The 20,305-nt window shown below is 43.2% G+C and overlaps 1 protein-coding gene and 1 non-coding gene across 5 annotated transcripts in view; one reads left to right on the top strand and one right to left on the bottom strand.

Moving 5' to 3' along the window:
- The window catches only part of PHF8 (PHD finger protein 8), a 91,516-nt gene extending 83,887 nt beyond the window's left edge, over positions 1 to 7,629 (bottom strand). For 2 of the 4 annotated variants that reach the window (XM_032398186.1, XM_032398188.1), the window contains exons 1-2: positions 6,077 to 6,793; positions 4,950 to 5,139 (exon numbers count right to left, since the gene is read on the bottom strand). In XM_032398186.1, coding sequence (XP_032254077.1) covers positions 4,950 to 5,047 — 98 coding nt within the window. In that variant the 5' untranslated portion in view covers positions 5,048 to 5,139; positions 6,077 to 6,793. Of the gene's footprint in view, positions 1 to 4,949; positions 5,140 to 6,076; positions 6,794 to 7,242; positions 7,318 to 7,420 lie in introns of those variants that run through there. The other 2 variants (XM_032398187.1, XM_032398189.1) reach the window with 2 other exon arrangements.
- A 980-nt stretch (positions 7,630 to 8,609) lies between these two features.
- On the top strand, positions 8,610 to 8,709 carry LOC116628108. The gene has a single exon (XR_004298573.1). It is a non-coding gene; the product is annotated as a U6 spliceosomal RNA (small nuclear RNA).
- Positions 8,710 to 20,305: the final 11,596 nt, after the last annotated feature.

The following is a 20,305-nucleotide window of genomic DNA, read 5'->3' as shown; positions in this document are numbered from 1 at the left end:
CTCCTTCTCAACACCTGACTGAACTAGATAGAAAATCAGCAAGGACAGAGAACAATTCAGCAACACCATCAACCAATAGGAGTAAATCGACATTTATAGAAAACTCAACCCAAGAACAGCAGGATTCTTTTCATGTGACCATGGAACATTTACCAAGACAGAGCATATGCCAGGCCATAAAACAAACCTCAATAAATTTAAAGAAACTGAAATCATACAGAGTATATTCTCTGACCACTATGGAACCAAACCAGAAATCAGTAACAGAATAACAGGAAAATCTACAAACACTCGGAAACTAAACAACACTCTGCTATGCAATTCAAAGGTCAAACATGAAGTCTCTAAGGAAATTAAAAATTACATTGAACTAGGAGCACATGGGTGGCTCAGTCGGTTAAGCATCTGACTCTTGGTTTTAGCTCAGGTCATGATCTCAGGGTCATGCGTTTGAACCCAACATCGGGCTCCGCGTGGAGTCTACTTGAGATTCTCTTCCTCTCCCTCTGCCCCCCGCCCTCTCTCTCTCTCAAATAAATAAATCTTAAAAAAAAAATTACACTGAACTACACAAAAAGGAAAACATATCAAAATTTGTGGAACACAGCTTTATCAGTACTAAGAGGGAAATTAGTAACGCTAAATGCTTACATTAGAAAACAGGAAAAGTCTCATAACAATAACTGAAGCTCCCACCTCAAGAAATTAGGTAAAGAGGAACAAAATAAACCCAAAGCAAGCAGAAGGAAATAATAAAGGCAGAAATCAATGAGATTGAAAACAGAAAGACAACAGAGAATGCCAATGAAACAAAAAACTTGTTCTTTGAAAAGATAACAAAACTGACAAATGTCTACCAAGGCTGAGAAAGAAAAAAAAAAGATAACAAATTTTCACTATCAGGAATGAAATATCACCACACAGCCAGCCTGTAGGAATACTGTGAACAATTCTACACACTTAATTTAACACCTGAGATGAAATGCATCAATTCCTTGGCAAACACAAACTACCACAACGTACCCGTACCCGATATTAAATATATAACTTTAATAGTCCTAAAACTATTAAATAAATATAATCCATAATTTTAAAATGATTACATTTTTAAAAGATTAAACAAAGTTAATTAGGCAAAGTATTTAGCATAGTGGCTGCCACATTAGCTAGTACTTGATAAACAAAGGCCATTATTATTTTTTTCATTATCATTTTATTTAAATCATCACAACCACTCTTGGGGAAACTGAGGCTTCACAGAGATGATATCCTTTGCTAAAAAAGAGTCGAGATTCGAACCCAGTTCTGAAAGCAGTGCCATTTTCTCTAGAGTTTAGAATCACCCCCAGGGGATATGCCAACCAACACTTCCTTTATAGACAGGAAAAGTGCAAAGGGGTGAAGTTTTGCCAAAGCCCCAAACATCAATAAATGCTCACCAACTAACTCTCCACCAGTGTACAACAATGATTCTCAAAAGTTAGCGCGCATCAGAATCTTCCTTTTCATTAGAGATTGCTGGATCCCAGCCCAGGAATTCACATTTTTAACAAATTCCGTTAATGAACCACACTTTGAGAACAGTGTACAATAATGATATGTTAGCCTGCCCATCCCCCAACATCAGAAGCTGTCACACTCCACAGAAAGGGAAGGAATTGAGACAGAATAATGCTCTAAATCAGTGGTTCTGAGGGTGGCCCCCACTCATCTACTAAATCAGAAACCCTGCAAGTGGGGCCTACCTATCTTGTCTTTTAATAGGTCTCCCACGTGATTCTGATGCATGCAAAAGTTTGAGAACCACTGTTCTACAAATCAAAGTGATCTGCAAAAACCCAGCCCTTTATAGTAGGAGAAATAAAGCTAATACCAACTTTTTTCCACTTTTGAGAATCTGGGCTCTGGGGCCAGCCAATTCTAAGTTCAAATCCAGAGTTAGAAAGTAATTCCATGAATTGTAGATTCTCACCAGCAAAATGAAATAGTCACTTTCCTTGTTATAACCTTTCCAGGAAGTAACCTGGCATTACTATTCCCTAACCGGACTTTAAGAAATCTAGCCTATGGAAGTCATCAGAAACGTGGACAGGTTTGTATCACCTACAGGCATTTGTGGGCTTAACTATTGTTAGCAACCATGAAAAGTCCACAATATTGAGTCACTTTTCAATTGTGCTTAAGTACAATCTTATATGGAGCACTGTGAGCCTGGTGTGTGTGCGTGCATGTGCATGCACACAATGCACTGAGTAAGCAAGAGCAACCCACCAAGGAAGGACCTGATTCTCAGCTGGCTTCCTTGTTTTCTGCTGGCCCATAGAGAGAAGCATGAAAAGAGATAAAAACTTGTCTCTTGCATAGAAAAAAAAAATTAAGGCAATTAACCTGTGTCAGGGTGTTCACAGAAACACAGGACTCACCACAGAAATGTGATTAAGGAAGACACTGGCCCATAAACCCATTTCCATATTTGTAAATTTGGAATTCTTAAAGGCCTCTGTGGTGTTCATTGTTAAGTGTCAAGTCTCTACTGGGCAACAATGTTCACCATAATGTTTTTCTTTTTGTTTTAACCAGCACCCCATATCAAAATGAAAAACATTTCCAGAATTCCCCAAGTTTCCCTCATATCACAATATTTTATTATAAAAAAGTAGAAATAATGTTAAGTATCCAACCACAGAGGAAATGACCAAGTAATTGATGACACATACATATGGTGGGATATCAGAAATGAGGTTTAGAAGAATATTTGACGACCTGGTAAAATACATTATAATGTTAAGTAGGAATAAAAATCAGGCTACAAAATGGTATTTATAATACAATCTTGTGTTATTAAAATACAGTTTCATATTGTAAGTCAAAAGACAGGTGTTAATGCAACGAAACATTTAACAGCAGATTACGCAGGATAGCAGATTCATAGATTATTTTTATTTCCTTCTTTTATTATTTTTGTCTTTTCTACAATGAGCATATCTCACATATATAATCAGGAAAGAACTTAAAATATTATTTAAAAAAGGAAATATCTAACTTTCAGGGTTGGGTGTGGATTGAAATAATTTATGCAAAGTCTCTGTCATAGGGCCTGGCACATGAGAAAGCATTTGTTCCAGTTTTCTGTTCCTAGATTGTGCAGTTACGCAGGATGGAATTCACTTTCCAGGTTTGAACCTACACACTTCTCACATAATCCAAAGCAAAGGCCACAGGCAATAGCCTTTTTTAAGAAGACACATTCATTCATTCATTCATTCACTCACTCACTCACTCACTCACTCACACACTCACTCATTCATTCATTCAAAAATGCACTCAGTATCTATGACATGTTTAGCACTGAACTAGGTTCTGGGGATACCAAAACTGAAAAGATGATATCTCTGCCCTCAAGTAGCTCTGGCTAATGAGGGACACAGGTGTATTTATGACTATGATATGATGAAATAATTACTTTCAATAAAGATGTACACAAAGGGCAATGGGGACCAGGAGGAAGGAGGCCTTTTACAGAGGAGGTATACGCTGTGAGTTGTAAAAGGGAGGACATTAGTGGGAATAGCACGCACAAAGAAAGAGGCATAAAGGAGTATAAAATTTTCCCAGAACTATAAGTAGTTCAGTCTTGCTGGGACATAAAGAAAGAACCGGGAGGAGGAGTGGCGGGAAATAAGACTGAACAAGTAGATCACAAAAGGTCTTGTCTGTTACACAAAGGAGACTGAATTTTATTCTGTAGGGGAACCACCAAAAGAATTTTAAACAGAGGAGTGACTTGATCAGCACTAGCAAAGATACCAGGAATCCTGAGAATCATCTTAATCCCGCTGATTTCCAGAGGAAAGAAGAAGGCCCCATCCTCTAGGTCTGTCCTCTCTTAAATGAAATAACATGAAGCAGCAAACAGAACTCCACACCTGGCACACAGTAAATACTCAATAAAGATCAGCTGAACATGAATGTGAATGTGCTGCAAGGGGCAATCCCTGCTGAGAGCACAATTTTAGCAGTACCAGCACCTTCAGTTTGGTCTTGGCTCAAACAATAGAAACTCATTTGGAAGGGACTAGCGACAACTGAAAATTGTAGAATCTAACACGCAACAGGAGAAGGGCACCATATACTGTTCTGTTGTACTCCAGTGCAGAAATTCCTCTCATGGCTTTCTTTCCATAGCTGGGATTTAAGTCCCAATAATGGGATAACATCAGTTTTTTTCCCCACACACTAACCTACCTCTCTGGGTGACAGGTGCTTATGCGCACACATGGTTAACTGGAGGAAGTTCATTAGTGGTTTTACTCCTGCTGTTTTACCCAATATCTCTTCTGCTTAACTCAATAAGTTGAATGGTTCTGCAGATAAATACTGAAGAAATATAAATACTATTGCATTTCTGCCTCCACTCACTGAGTGCATGCAAAATGCTTTAAGTAATCAGGACAGATGTATTAGATATATTTTATAGGCGAAGACAATGGGGCTCAGAGAGGCAAAGCAACTTACCCAAGGACACTCATATTAAGTTGCAAAGCCACAAGGGAAAGCCATATTTATCGGACTCAGTTATCTCAAGAATAGGGTACTGTATCCTACAAAGTCGGAGTCTAAGGCAAAACATAATTGCCAGGATACAAAAATGATATATTCTGTGAGGCTGAAAAAATATTTTGTAAATTAAACTCAAAAGGGAGCAAAGAAGAAACATATATGGGAAAAGAGAAAAAGGGGAGAGAGACACCAGAAGCCAAGGTCAGCTAGGCCCTGGTCTGCAAGGAGGGATGAGAGAACCTGGGTCTGGGAGGTGGGTTGGAGGTAATTCTTCGCCCCCGAGGTGTGCAGGGGCGGGGGGGGGGGGGGGGGGTTTGAGAGCGGGAACCAGAAACAGGGCCGAGAAAGGAGCAAGTGAGCACCTGTCCAGCCTGGCCTGCCCCCCTTACCTGCCATGAAACCAGTCCTGGCACATGTCACACTCGATCATGAAGCGGGTCACATCATAAGGCAGCCGGCAGAGGCAGTACACTGGCACTGAGGCCATCTTCGCCCGGCCTTGGAGCGCTCGGCGGCGGGCCAGGTTCGTAGCGTCAAGAGAAGCAGGAGGCAGCAGCACACGTCCTTTCTGGACGATGGCTGGGCACAAACAACACTTTTTACCTAGTGAAACAGCTCCCCCAGGGGTGCCAACCCGCAGTTCACGAATGGGCAGTTAGCGCTGCCGGGATGCAACACAGCTGGTGTGGCTGTAGGGGGCAATCGGAGAAAAGTCCACCCGCCTCCAGAATTTCCTTAACAAATAAAGGACGGCGTTCGACCGTCGAGGGTTTTTTGTGTTGTTTTTTTTTTTTCCCTCCCTACCTCCTTCGGGCCCCCAGAGTCAGTGATAACTTCTTTCCGGGTTTCAGGGAAATATCTGACGCCTTTTCAGGAAGCTTCTTTAATCCCTCACGGTACCCTCTCCTTGCTCACACCTTTCTTCGTAGAGCTCTATTATGACGCAAACCAGAGCCTGAATGGGCCGGGGTACCTCAGAAAAAGCCCCTTCTCTCATCCCCAAAATCTCTCTAGGGGCAACTAGAGAGAGATGAGGGATCCCTGGAAGTTGGCTCAGATTACTCGAGAATTACCTCGATGCCTTCAGGAACAAGGCAAACAAGACTAGGCGCCCAACTCAAATCACAGTTCTGGGGTCGTGCTGAGAGTTTAAATGGTCTTCTCCTTCACTCTCAAAATCATTCCATTCCTGAAGGAGTATCATCACCCCCAACAAATGAAATAAATCTTAATTTCAGAACTGATCCGATCGTCCTCTACTTCAAAGACGACAGGGCTCCCGTTGTACCCCCAAAACTAAAAAGGATCTCCTCCAAACCCCTGAAACTGACTAGAATTTCTTCACACTCCTGCAACTAAGCAAGGATTTTTTTTTGCCTCACCGATCAGAAACCGGCAGGCATTTCCTCACAGCCCCCTCAAAGTGAGGTGGACTCCCTTGTCCCCCAAAACTGACAGAGATCTCATCACAGATCCCAAGACTGACAGGAATATTCTTGCAGCCCCCGAAACTTACGAGATCTCCTCACGCCTCCCAAATGACAGGAACCTCCTCACGCCCCAAACCTGACAAGAACGTCTTTCGTCCCAAGCCCTACAGAGACCTCCTCATCTGCAAAGCTGCAGGGATTGCTCACACTCGCGGAGTTCAGTTCCAGCGACGCGCCGGCTGCTGGGCTCGCTCTGGAGCGCCTGGGCGCCTAGCTCAGCGGACGATCGGCCAGCAGTTCCGGCCCCACCGGCAGCGCGCGCCGAATTCTGGGATCGTCACGGCAACGCTGCGAACCTTGCTCGCCTTCCCCCAGAACCACCCGCTGGGTCGTGCGGCCCTGGGCGCCGGGCGGTGCTTCAGGGCAGCTTTCCCCACGGTTTTGTCCCGGGCCCGGCGTTAGGGCCTACTGGAGCCCGCGGTTCGGGCCTAGTCCGGTGGCCGCCCGGTGAACAAGCAAACAGCGTCGTCGCTGGGCCAGCAGGAGATCGCCGCGAGCAAACCAACCAGGAATGAGATGCGCCGGCGGCCAGGTCGGAGGGAAGACTGCCCGGAAAGTCGCCGGGAGAAGACCGGTGGCGGTAGTAGGCGATTCGAAGTAGTCAATAAAGTTTATTCAAAACAAGGAGGAAGTTGAAGCGGAGAGGGGAGGAGAAATACGGGGTAAACAGCTACCATATTGAGAGTGGCGGCGCCGCCGCGGGGAGGCTATCCGACCGCCATCTTATGAGGGCTGGGCACACGAGGTAACCGCGGCAGAGGCGGGGAAGGGAGGCTAGCGGCTCCCGCGTGACGCCAGCAGAGGCGGGGCACCACCTTGAGAAAAGGGGACGGGATTCGGCTACCTCTGGACCCGCTCCTTTCCTCTAGGTAGCCAATCGACGCTGAGGACCTTAAGCCACCATCTTAGGCGAGGCAGTCGCTTGGCTCCATTTTGAGTGGGGCCAGAACCCTCCCAGCCTTCCTCCTCCTCCGGGTAAACGAGGAGTTAAGCACCCCCACCCCCACCCCCACCCCGGCACCAACACACACACACACTCACTCCCTCCCTCCCTCCCTCCTCCTCCACCCCCTCCTCTCCCTCCGCAGCTTTCTTGTCCTATGAGAGGAGGTGAACTCAGTGACTGCAAACTGCAAAACTGATGGGTGGCGGCGGGGGCGGGCTTCGGCCAGGGAAGGGGTGGAGTACTCACAGCAGCTCCTGTTCTTTGAGCACGTTCAGCGGGCTAGGCTGTTCTGCACGGTCTCCGAAACGTTTATTCTTCACCCTGTAAGGAAAGCTCTGTTACTATCCCCAGGTGAGGACACGGACTTAGGGAAGACCAGTGGCTTGAATTTCAGAGCCGGGAAGTTGAACTTTGCACTCTCTACCTGCCCCGCGTTCTGTCTTTCGTCCCTCAGTCGGTCCCTCAATCCTAGTTCCTCCATAAAGCTGCTGTCGACTTTCCAACTCCTCTGAACTCTCTTTTCTTTGACTCCACTGTTTCGGTTCAGTTTGCTTCAGATACAGCCCAAGGACTTTCGTGCCCAAGTCCCAGGATTTTCTGACTACAGCCTGCGGGTGGGGTGGGAAAAGAGGTTAAATGAATGGAACTCCACACACATGCTTCAAGATGGCGCTGGTGTTTCCTGACATTCTAGAATATTCTCTAGGAATCCTCATTATTTCATTTTCTTAAAGGGTCCCACCACTTTAAACAAAATATGTGTGTGCACACCAATTTCCTAAGTGGTGGTGACTTAGGCCCTGGGGATACAATGTTGAAGAGGGACTCTGCAGTGGGGAAATTGCCAGCCAGGGCAGGAGACAAGCTTGCAAGTCAACAATTGGATTACAAGGTCCAGTAAGCACACAGGAACCTCTTGGAAAGTGCAAAAATAAAGTCAGGAAAGTGCATCAGAAGCTGCTTACTCCTGTCAAAGTAGGTTTCAGGGAGACCTGAAAGTTCTCTAAATTAACAAGCAAGAGCATTGTAGATAAAAGGATCAACATGTGCAAATGCATGGAGGCACATGGGAAAACATTTACAAAGAGACGTTAAATATTAGATTTTATCCTGTAAGCAATAACAAACCACTGAAAGTGTTTGAGCGAGAGCAACTGAGTCACATTTTTGTCTTAGCCAGGGGAAAATCAAGGTTCAGTGGGACCTGAAACTTGTACAGTTTGTGAGGTAGGACTTTAAGAAAAGAATATAGACTTGTGAGTACAAAATTAGGCCCAAAGGTAGACAGAGTATTTCTAGAAGCTATTCCTACACCTGGGTAATAACTATAAATAGAAGAGATACAATGGCTCACTAAACCCAAACTAAATGTAACCCCTAAATCAACTTCCACTTAGCTGAGTCTCAAAAATGTCAGGCAGCTCCAACACCACCTAATACAAGAGAAAGTGTGACTGACTAGGAGGAAACCAGTGGAAGGGGAAAGCAGTTTTAACCAATTGTGCCTTAAATAGAGTTTGCAAACTTTATAAAAACGTATGACCATGTGACCATATGACAAGTGATAGGTCCTGCAGCTAAAGCTTTCTTAGCTTCACAAGGAGGCAGGAGGGGGCTCACTTTGGCCATAATAAAATTGGAAAGACACAAAGAAGATTAACATGGCCCCTGCACAAGGATGACATGCAATGTTATGAAGTCTTCCATAATAAAAAGGAAAAATGAAGGGAGACAGGAGGGAGGAGGCTGTTGCATTAGTAATGAAAAAAAGATGAGGCCTGAATCAGGATAGCTGCCACACAGGTAGAAAAGGATTAGATAAGTGGTATATTTTGGAGATTTAATAGGCAGGGCTTGGGTACTAATTGAAAATAGTAGGTGAAGGAGTGAAAGGAGTGTGAGTTCATTTCTGGGTTGGGTGTCAGGAGTGGATAATGGTGCCACCGACTGAACTAGAGTGCACAGAAGGAAAAGCAGGTATGGTGGGGAAGAAGAAACTAAGTTCAGTTTGGAGCACGTTGAGTTGAAGTGTGTGGGGGACATTAATTCACTGACCCAGAAATTCTTGAGCATCTACTATGCACCAGGCACCATGCTAGGTGCTGAGGATGTAGTGGTAACCCAGATAAGATCCTGGCCTCCATGGACCTGACATTCTGCTCGGGGATCAGTCAATAACCAAACAAATACAGTTTCATTCATATATTTATTGAGCACCTGCTATATACCAGTCACTGTTCTAAGCACCGGGGACTCAAGGCAAACACAAAAAGACCAGGTCCCTGCCCTCCTGTGATTCACATTCCAGCTAGGGAAATAATAAGGTGAGTCAAACGCGAGAATCTCAGATTGCAGTGAGTGCTATGAGGAAAATAAAGCAAGTTATGAGATAGAGAAAGATTCAGGTAGAAGTTAGTTTGTTTTAGATAGGGTACTCAAGGAAGGCCTCTTGGAGAAGGTGACATGTGATCTGAGATCTGAACAATACGAAGTGACCAGGGACAGGGCAGAAGGAATAAAAAGTGCAAAAGTCTTAATGTGGTGGGGGGGGGGGAGGGCAGTTCAGGGCACCCTTTCAATAACACTTCCTGAGCATTTATGATGGACTGGCCCAGATACAGGGGGTGACTGGGGTGGGGTCTCCAGCCATGAATAAGAGACCCTGTATTTACCCTTAAGGAGTAGACAGTCTAATGAGGGAGTCTAGGTTCATTGAACAATACAAGGCCAAAAAAAGTCAAGCCCTAAGTGCTGCCTATACAGGTATCAGCAACATGTGTGGGAACAAAGAGCCACAATTGATTCAAACGTGTTCGGTTGGTATGTCGGGAAAGCCTTCACAGGAGCTGGCGTCTGACCCAGGTATAGTAGTACTCATCCCTGAAACTTCCTCCCCAGTGTTCTCGGGAGGTGGGGTGGGGGTGCTAAAGGATAATGCGAAAGGCAAAGCTGACAGGGAGGCTGCCCTGGAGTCTTTCCTCCCCTACCCCACCTCCACTTAACAGTTATAAAAATTTCCTTTTAGGGGCGCCTGGGTGGCTCAGTCCTTAGGTGTCTGTCTGCCTTCGGCTCGGGTCATGATCCCAGGGTCCTGGGATCAAGCCCTGCGCGCGAGCCCCGCATCGAGCCCCGCATCGGGGCTCCCTGCTCAGCGGGAAGCCTGCTTCTCCCTCTCCCACTCCCCCTGCTTGTGTTCCCTCTCTCGCTGTGTCAAATAAATAAATAAAATCTTTTAAAAAAATAAAAATTTCCTTTTAACTGTAGAAGCAATACTAAATGCCTTCCCAATGTAAACATTCAGACAGGCTGAAGATACCCCTGCCCACCACTCAATCCCTGTTTACTTCCTTAGGGGGAACCTCAGTGGCCTCTTTTCCAATTCATCTCTCTGCATATGTTATGTATATTTAACTGTTGAGATGCAAAATGAGAAGGGCTAAAGTGGACTATAAAGTACAGGAGAAAGAAGGGAAAATGGAAAAAATAACATGAGGAAGAACAGGCTTGCTCCAAAACAGACTGAGAAGTACAAGGACAGTGAAAACAAAAGAAAAATAATGACAAAAGAAAAATAAAGATAATAACATTATCTGAGGACTTACTATGTGCTAAGCACTGTTCTAGGCTCCTTACATGCATGTGTTAACTCACTCAGTCCTTAAAGCAACCCTATGAGTTAGGGACGGGTACTATCCCCATTTTAAGGATAAGGAATTACAGGCATATCTTGAAAATATGGTAGGTTCAGTTCCTAAACACTGCAATAAAGTGAATATCATGATAAAGTGAGTCAAATGAACTTTTTGGTTTTTCAGTGCATATAAAAGTTATGTTTACACTATACTAGTCTATTCAGTGTGCAATAACAGTATGTCTAAAAAACCAACATAGATACCTCAATTTAAAAATACTTTATTGTGGGGGGTGGGGTGGGAGGGATGGGGTGACTGGGTGATGGACACTGCGGAGGGTATGTGTTCTGGTAAGCGCTGTGAATTGTGCAAGACTGTTGAATCTCAGATCTGTACCTCTGAAACAAATAATGCAATATATGTTAAGAAAGAAAAAAAAGAAGAAGAAGAATGTAGCAGCAGGGGAAGAATGAAGGGGGGGAAATCGGAGGGGGAGAAGAACCATGAGAGACAATGGACTCTGAAAAACAAACTGAGGGTTCTAGAGGGGAGGGGGTTGGGAGGATGGGTTAGCCTGGTGATGGGTATTGAGGAGGGCACGTTCTGCATGGAGCACTGGGTGTTATTCACAAACAATGAATCATGGAACGCTATATAGAAAACTAATGATGTAATGTATGGGGATTAACATAACAATAAAAAAATTAAAAAAAAAATACTTTATTGTTGGGGCACCTGGCTGGCTCAGTTAGTAGAGCATGTGACTCTTGATCTTGGGGTCATGAGTTCAAGCTCCATGTTGAGCATAGAACTTACTTAAAAAAATACTTTATTGCTAAAAAATGCTAACAATCATCTGACCTTTCAGCGAGTTGTAATCTTCTTGGCGGTGCAGGGTTTTGCCTCAATGTTGATGGCTGTTAGCTGATCAGGCTGGTAGATGCTGAAGGCTGGGGTGGCTGTGGCAATCTCTTAAAATAAGACCACAATGAAGTTGGCCACATCGATTGACTCTTTCTTTCAGAAATGATTTCTCTGTAGCATGTGGTGCCATTTGATAGCATTTTACCCACAGTAAAATTTCTTTCAAAAGTGAAGTCAATCCCTCAAGCCTTGCCACTGCTTATCAACTAGGTTTATGTCATATTCTAAAGCCTTTGTTATTCTAACAGTCTTCACAGCATCTTCACCGGGAGTAGATTCCGTCTCAAGAAACCACTTTCTTTGCTCATCCATAAGAGGCAACTCACCCATTAATTTTATCATGAGATCATGGCAGTTCAGTCACATCTTCAGGTTCCACTTCTAATTCTAGTTCTCTTGTGGTTTCCACCACATCTGCAAGTACTTCCCCCACTGAATTCTTGAACACCTCAAAGTCAAACGTCATCCATGACTTAAAAAAAAAAAAAAATAGCTTGCATTTTATTTAAAACCAACCAAGCACTGATAAAAATATCTATCACGGCAGCTGTGATTGCACATCAAACCTTAACAGTAAGAACTTGGCATGGAATTCATTCTTCACATCATGTGCTGGGCCCGGCAGAAGACACCCACCTCCACCAGAGCCTCAGAGGAAGAATGAGACCCCTGGTAGAAAGGGCTCAGGTGGCAGGCACTCTGCCCTTCTCCAAGCTGTGAAGGGAAGGGGCCCTGCAGCTCTGGTTGTCTGCTCTGCCACCTGGGTGGATCCTGATCAGCAACTCCTTAGTGGCAGTGAGTGGAGGGAGAGGGGTAAAGAACCATCTGGAGCTGTGCAGACAGGATTAGTCCCCCTTTCTCCTTCAGTATCTCTGAAATCCCCCCAGGGGATCTGACAGCCATTGCAGGTTCCGAGATATAGGCACAAGCCTATGAAGCAGTCACCTTTTCTTTGGCTGAAGGGGGATCAAGATTCTGATAGGGAAAACTCTCTGCTTGGAATCAACTTCTTCTAAACTCTTGTTAATGTTGATATGTTGACTTCTTCCCATGAATCATGAACGTTCTTAATGGCATCTAGAATGGCGAGTCCTTTCTGGAAGGTTTTCAATTTACATTGCCTAGATTCATCAAAGAAATCACTGTGGCAGCTACACTGTTAGGAAAGGTACTTCTTAAATAATGACTTGAAACTTGAAATTACTCCTTGATTCATGGGCTAGAGAATGGATGTTGTGTAGCAAGCATGAAAGCAACATTAATTTCATTGTACATCTCTATCAGAAATGTTGGGTGACTGGGTACATTGTCTTTTGGAAAGGAATCTTTTTTTCTGAGCAGTAGGTTTCCATAGTGTGCTTAAAATATTCAGTAAACCACGTAAACAGATGTGTTGTCATCCAGGCTTTGTTCCACTTATAGAGCACAGGCAGAGTAGATTTAGCATCATTCTTTTTTTTTTTTTTTTAAGTAAACTATGCCCAACGTGGGGCTCAAACTCATGACCCTGAGATCAAGAGTTGCATGCTCTACCAAATGAGCCAGCCAGGCACCCCATTAAGGGCCCTAGGATTTTCAGAATGGTAGGTGAGCCTTGGCTTCAGCTAAAAGTCACCAGCTGCATTTGCACCTAACAAGAGTCGGCCTGAAGCCAGAGATTGGCTTCTCTTCTCTAGCTATGAAAGTCCTAGATGGCGTCGTCTTCCAATCAAAAGCCATTTTGTCTGCACATTTAGTGTAGCCACCTTCATGAATTACCTTAACTAGATCTTCTGGAGAACTTGCTGCAGCTTCTACATCAGCACTTGCTGCTTCACCTTACACCTTTGTGTTATGGAGACTACTACTTTCCTTAAACCTCATGAACCAACCTCGGCTAGCTTCAAACTTTTCTTCTGCAACGTCCTCAGCTCTCTCAGCCTTCACACAACTGAAGAGTTAGGGCCTTGCTCTGGATTAGGCTTTGCCATAAGGGAATGTTGTAGCTGGTTTGATCTTCTATCCAGACCACTAAACTTTCTCCATATCAGCAATAAGGCTGTTTCACTTTCTTTTCTTTTTAATAAAGATTTTACTTATTTATTTGACAGAGAGAGAGAGAGAGAGAGAGCACAAGCAGGGGGGAGTGGAAGGCAGAGGGAGAAGCAGACTCCCCGCTGAGCAGAGAGCCTGACGTGGGGCTCAATCCCAGGACCCTGGGATCATGACCCGAGCTGAAGGCAGACGCTTAACGGACTGAGACGTCCAGGCGCCCCAAGGCTGTTTCTGATCATTTATGTGTCCACTAGAGTAGCAATTTTAATTTCCTTCCAAAACTTTTCTTTTGCATTCACAATTTGACTGTTTGGTGCAAGAGGCCTAGCTTTCAGCCTATCTCGGCTTTCAACATGTCTTCCCCACTAAACTTAATCATTTTTAGCTTTTGATTTGAAGACCTGTAACTCTTCCCTTCACTTGAACACTTAGAGGACATTGTAGGGTTATTAACTAACCTAATTTCAATATTGCTGGGAATGGGGAGGCCTGAGGGGAATGAGAGAGATGGGGAACGGCTGGAGGGTGGAGCAAACAGAACACACACAATATTTATCAATTAAATTTCCTGCCTTATATGGGCACAGTTCACGGTGCCCCAAAACAATGACAATAGTAACCTCAAAGATTGCTAATAAGAGAGCACCATAACAAATATAATAATAATAATGAAAAAGTTTGAAGTATTGTAAGAATTACCAAAATGTGACACAGAGACACAAAGTGAGCAAATGATGTTGGATAAAAGGGCGCAAATAGATTTGCTGGATGTAGGGTTGCCACAAACCTTCAATTTAAAAAAAAAATCAAGAACAAAAACACAAAAACAACACCCTACTATATGCAAAACACAATAAAGCAAAGTGCAATAAAATGAGGTATGCCTCCCTAGAGCCTTTACCACTTGCTCGAGGTCATGTAGCTAGTCCGTATCCAAGATGGAGTTCCTGGTGATACAGGTCCAGAGTCTATGCCCCTCACCACTCCATTATTCCACTAGCTGGATTTAAAAACAACTGGTGTTTCTAAGATTGATGTAGTGGGGGGAAGGTAATCAACCATTCTTTGCATAATTTGAATCACAGAAAGCAAAATAGGGTTTACACTCACTTGGGATAAAAACTAGCAGGATGGTCCCTCAGGTGCCAAACTAGGTAGGTTAAGGACACCAACCCACTCCTCCAGGGCTTGCCTTAAGAATGTGCCACCTGTGGGGTTGCTGTCTTGACATTCTTAATAATTTTGTCTTTGAATTTGTGTCTTGTAATTGTAGTCCAACGTGACTATGGAGTATACACACGAACGGTAGAGATACACTGGATGGCAATGTGCACAGCACGGGGGCATGGTAGGTTCTGTGCATGCTGAGCGGTTGGTCAGGCTGCCTGGCGTGCACGGGCACATCTGGGGCAGTCCAGGGCACCATGCAGCCCAGAGGGGAGACAGTGGGCCAGCGACAATGGTGGCAGTGGCAGCAGAAGCAGCTGTGGTGGTGGGGTGGCTATAGCCCCGAGAGAGAGGATGGCTTCTGCCTAGAGGCGGTGATGGGGCCCGGGGTGAGAGGCAATCTTGCCCTTCTGGCAGCTGAGTGTGTCCTGGCAGCGTCTGCACAAATATGAACTCTGGCTTGAGCACTGGGACTGCTGGTGCCAGGGCAGTAAACTTTGTCAGGAAATTGTTACAAAATAAAACCGTATCCAAGGACAGTGCAGTACAGTACATCGGGAGTTACAGTTCTCTGAAGAGTTTAGAATCTCTGGTTTTGAAAACTGCTGCAACACTGCAGCGAATAACCACAGGCATAAAAATGGAAATGAAATTTAAAGATCATCACATTAGACACATTTGATGAAAGCTTCTGATGAGCTGATTATTAATGAGGAAGACAGTTTAAAAGTGTTTTCCTTGTAACTGAAGATACAGTGCTAGAATACATAAACAGGCATTTTGAGTTACAAATAAATTGTGAAGCCATTTTCCATGTGTTGTATGACCCTGTCTTAGTCTGTTTAGGCTGCTATAGCAAACTTTTATTTCTGGAGGCTAGGAAGTCCAAGAACAAGGGCTTGGCAGATTCAGTGTCGGGTGAGAGCCCACGTTCTGATTCATATCTATGGCCATCTTCTTGCTGTGTGGTGGAAGGGGTGAAGGAGCTCTTTGCGGTCTCTTTTATAAGGGCACTAATCCCATTCATGAGGGCTCTGCCCTCAAGGCCTAATCATTTGCTAAAGGCACCACTTCTTAATACTATCACATTGGGGGTTAGGATTTTAACACATAAAGCTGGGGAGGGGGACACAAGCATTCAGTCTATAGCAGACCTCACAAGTTACAGGAAATGTCAGAGGAAACACCAAATGCCATTGTATAAATTTATATCTAAAATTCAATTCAGACTTTCACAAAAGTGATTTGTATGAAGAGTTAATTTTTAAAAAAAGATTTTATTTATTTATTTGACAGAGAAAGCGAGAGAGGGAACACAAGCAGGGGGAGTGGGAGAGGGAGAAGCAGGCTTCCTGCAGAGCAGGGAGCATGAGGCGGGGCTCGATCCCAGGACCCCGAGATCATGACCTGAGCCAAAGGCAGACGCTTAACGACTGAGCCACCCAGGCGCCCCGAAGAGTTAATTTTTTAAAAAAGATTTTATTTGTTTATTTGACACACAGAGAGAGAGAGAGAGCACAAGCAGGGGGAGTGGCAGGCAGAGGGAGAGGAAGAAGCAGACTCCCCGCTGAGCAGGGGGAGCCCAATGTGGGGCTTGATCCCAGGACCCTGGGATCATGACCTGAGCTGAAGGCAGACGCTTAACCGACTGAGCCACCCAGGCGCCCAAGAGTTATTTTTTTTTAGAAAAATTCTTCCACAAGAATCATCAGCTCTAGATGCAGTAAAATTTTTCTTTTGAAACAACTTATCAGAAATCCATCATAATGTTGCCACAGCCTACAAAAAACAGTCCCAGTAAAAGTTGCACCAACAGAGAGTCCCTTTCAAAATGAAAAGTTATCAGATATTATTTGCAACATTGCAACTGATGGTGCTTTCCATTATATTGATTGGAAATAAAGTTGCTAAATCTAAGAAACAAAATGAATGAATAAACAAAAAAAGGATCAAACCTGTAACTACAGAGAACAAACTGATGTTTGCTAGAGGGGAGAGGTTTGGGGGGATAGGCAAAATGGGTGTAGAGGAATGAAAGATACGGGCTTCCAATTATAGAATGAATAAGTCATGGTAGTAAAAGTATGGCATGGGGAATATTGTCAATGATAATGTAATAGTGCTGTATGGTGACAGATGGGAGCTACACTTGTGGTGAGCACAGCATAATGTATGGAGGAGTTGAATCACTATGTTGTACACCTGGAACTAATGTAACATTGTGTGCAAACTATACGCAAATAAAAAAATTTTTTAAAAGAAAATGAGGTTCCTAAAAATATAAATTTTTTTTAAATGTTTTATTTATTTATTCATGAGAGTCAGAGAGAGAGAGAGAGAGGCAGAGGCAGACGGAGAAGCAGGCTCCCCGCCTAGCAGGGAGCCCGATGCGGGACTCGATCCCAGGACCCTGGGATCATGACCTGAGCCGAAGGCAGACGCTTAACCATCTGAGCCACCCAGGCGCCCCCTAAAAATATAAATTTTGATGACTAATTGAATTTGCCAAAAAGGGAGCCAGAAAAACATTTTTTAAATTCTTTCTTTTAAAGTTTTTCTTTAAATTGCGGCTAGTTAACATACAGTGTAATATTAATTTCAGGTGTACAATATAGTGATTCAACACTTACATACATCACGGGGTGCTCATCACAAGTGCACTCCTTAGTCCCCAAAACCTATTTAACCCATCCCCCAAACACCTCCCTCCTGGTAACCATCGGTTTATTTTCTGTAGTTAAGAGTCTCTTTCTTCGTTTGCTCTCTCTCTCTTTTTTTCTCTTGCTCATTTCTTTTGTTTCTTAAATTACCCACATGAGTGAAATCATATGGTATTTGTCTTTCTGTAACTGACTTATTTGGCTTAGCATAATACTCTCTAGCTCCACCCATGTCGTTGCAAATGGCAGGATTTTGTTCATTTTTATGGCTGAGTAATAGACCACTGTGTATGGATATATACACACACACATATTTTTATATAATGTGGGATATATATACATATATATACACATATATAGATATATATGTATATGTATATAGATATGTATAGATATGTATATGTATAGATATATATTCCACATCTTCTTTATCCATTCATCAGTCGATAGACAGTTTGGCTGTTTCCATAATTTGGCTATTGTTGATAATGCTGTTATAAACATCAGGGTGAGTGTACCCCTTTGAATCTGTATTTTTGTATTCTTTGGGTAAATACCTTGTAGTGTAATTGCCAGATGGTAGGGTAGTTCTATTTTTAACTTTTTGAGGAACCTCCATACTGTTTTCCAGAGTGGTTGCACCAGTTTGTATTCCCACCATCAGTGCAAGAGGGTTCCCCTTTCTCTGCATCCTTGTCAACACTTGTTTCTTGTGTTGTTGACTTTAGCCATTCTGACAGGTGTGAGGTGATACCCATTGTATTTTTGATTCGTATTTCCCTGATGGTGAGTGATGTTGATCATCTTTTCATGTGCCTGTTGGCCATCTGTATGTCTTCTTTGGAAAAATATCTATTCATGTCTCCTGCCTATTTCTTAATTGGGTTATTCATTTTTGGGGTGTTGCATTTTATATGAGTTCTTATATATTTTGGATACTAACCCTTCATTGGATATGTCATTGGCAAATATGTTCTCCCATTCTGTAGGTTACTTTTCAGTTTTGTTGATTGTTTCCTTCACTGTGATGTAGTCTCAACAATTTATTTTGCTTCTATTTCCCTTTCCTCAGGAGACATATCTAGAAAGAAGTTGCTATAGCTGATGTTAAAGAAGTTACTACCTGTGTTCACTTCTAGGATTTTTATGGTTTCAGGTCTCATATATAGGTGATTAATCCTTGTTGAATTTATTTCTGTGTATGGTGTAAGAAAGTGGTCCACTTTTCCCAACACCATTTGTTGAAGAGACTGTCTTTTTCTTTTTCTTTTTTTAAATTTTATTATGTTATGTTAGTCACCATACAATACATCATTAGTTTTTGATGTGGTGATCCACGATCCATTGTTTTCGTATAACACCCAGGGCTCCATGCAGTACGTGCCCTCCTTAATACCCATCACCGGGCTAACCAATCCCCCCTCCCCCCTCCCCTCCAAAACCCTGTTTGTTTCTCAGAGTCCATAGTCTCTCATGGTTCATCTGTCCCTCCAATTTCCCCACCTTCATTTCTCCCTTCCTTCTCCTAATGTCCTCCATGCTATTCCTTATGTTCCACAAATAAGTGAAACCATATGATAATTGACTTTCTCTGCTTGACTTATTTCACTTAGCATAATCTCCTCCAGTCCCATCCATGTTGATGTAAAAGTTGGGTATTCATCCTTTCTGATGGCTGAGTAATATTCCATTGTATGTATGGACCACATCTTCTTTATCCATGCATCTGTTGAAGGGCATCTTGGTTCTTTCCACAGTTTGGCTATTGTGCACATTGCTGCTATGAACACAGGGGTGCATATGGCCCTTCTTTTCACTACATCTGTGTCTTTGGGGTAAATACCCAGGAATGCAATTGCTGGGTCATAGGGTAGCTCTCTTTTTAAATTTTTGAGGCACCTCCACACTGTTTTCCAAAGTGGCTGTACCAACTTGCATTCCCACCAACAGTGTAAGAGGGTTCCCCTTTCTCCACAACCTCTCCAACATTTGTTGTTTCTTTCCCTATCCATTTTGCCATTCTAACTGGTGTAAGGTGGTATCTCAATGTGGTTTTGATTTGAATTTCCCTGATGGCTAAAGATGATGAACATTTTTTCATGTGCCTGTTAGCCATTTGTAGGTCTTCTTCAGAGAAGTGTCTTTTCATATCTTCTGCCCATTTTTTGACTTATTTGTTTTTTGGGTGTTGAGTTTGAGAAGTTCTTTATAGATCTTGGATACCAGCCCTTTATCTGTAGTGTCATTTGCAAATATCTTTTCCCGTTCTGTGGGTTGCCTCTTTGTTTTGTTGACTGTTTCCTTTGCTGTGCAGAAGCTTTTTATCTTGATGAAGTCCCAAAAGTTCATTTTTGCTTTTGTTTCACTAGCTTTTGGAGATGTATCTTGAAAGAAGTTGCTGTGGCTGATGTCAAAGAGGTTACTGCCTATGTTCTTCTCTAGGATTTTGATGGATTCCTGTCTCACATTGAGGTCTTTCAACCATTTTGAGTTTATCTCTAATGAGAATGGTCGAGTTTCATTCTTCTGCATGTGGCTGGAACATTCCTCAAGTTCATAAAATCCATCTATGAAAAACCCACAGCGAATATCATCCTCAATGGGGAAAAGCTGAGAGCCTTTCCCTTAAGATCAGGAACACGTCAAGGATGCCCACTCTCACCACTATTGTTCAACATAGTACTAGAAATCCTAGCAACAGCAATCAGACAACAAAAAGAAATAAAAGGTATTCAAATGGGCAAAGAAGAAGTCAAACTCTCTCTTTTTGCAGATGACATGATACTTTACATGGAAAACCCAAGACTCCACCCCCAAATTACTAGAACTCATCCAGCAATTCAGTAATGTGGCAGGATACAAAATCAACGCACAGAAATCAGTTGCTTTCTT

The sequence above is a fragment of the Phoca vitulina genome, unplaced genomic scaffold (assembly GCF_004348235.1).
Source record: "Phoca vitulina isolate PV1807 unplaced genomic scaffold, GSC_HSeal_1.0 scaffold111, whole genome shotgun sequence".
NCBI classification, from domain to species: domain Eukaryota; kingdom Metazoa; phylum Chordata; class Mammalia; order Carnivora; family Phocidae; genus Phoca; species Phoca vitulina.
This window is presented reverse-complemented; position numbering and strand designations above follow the sequence as displayed.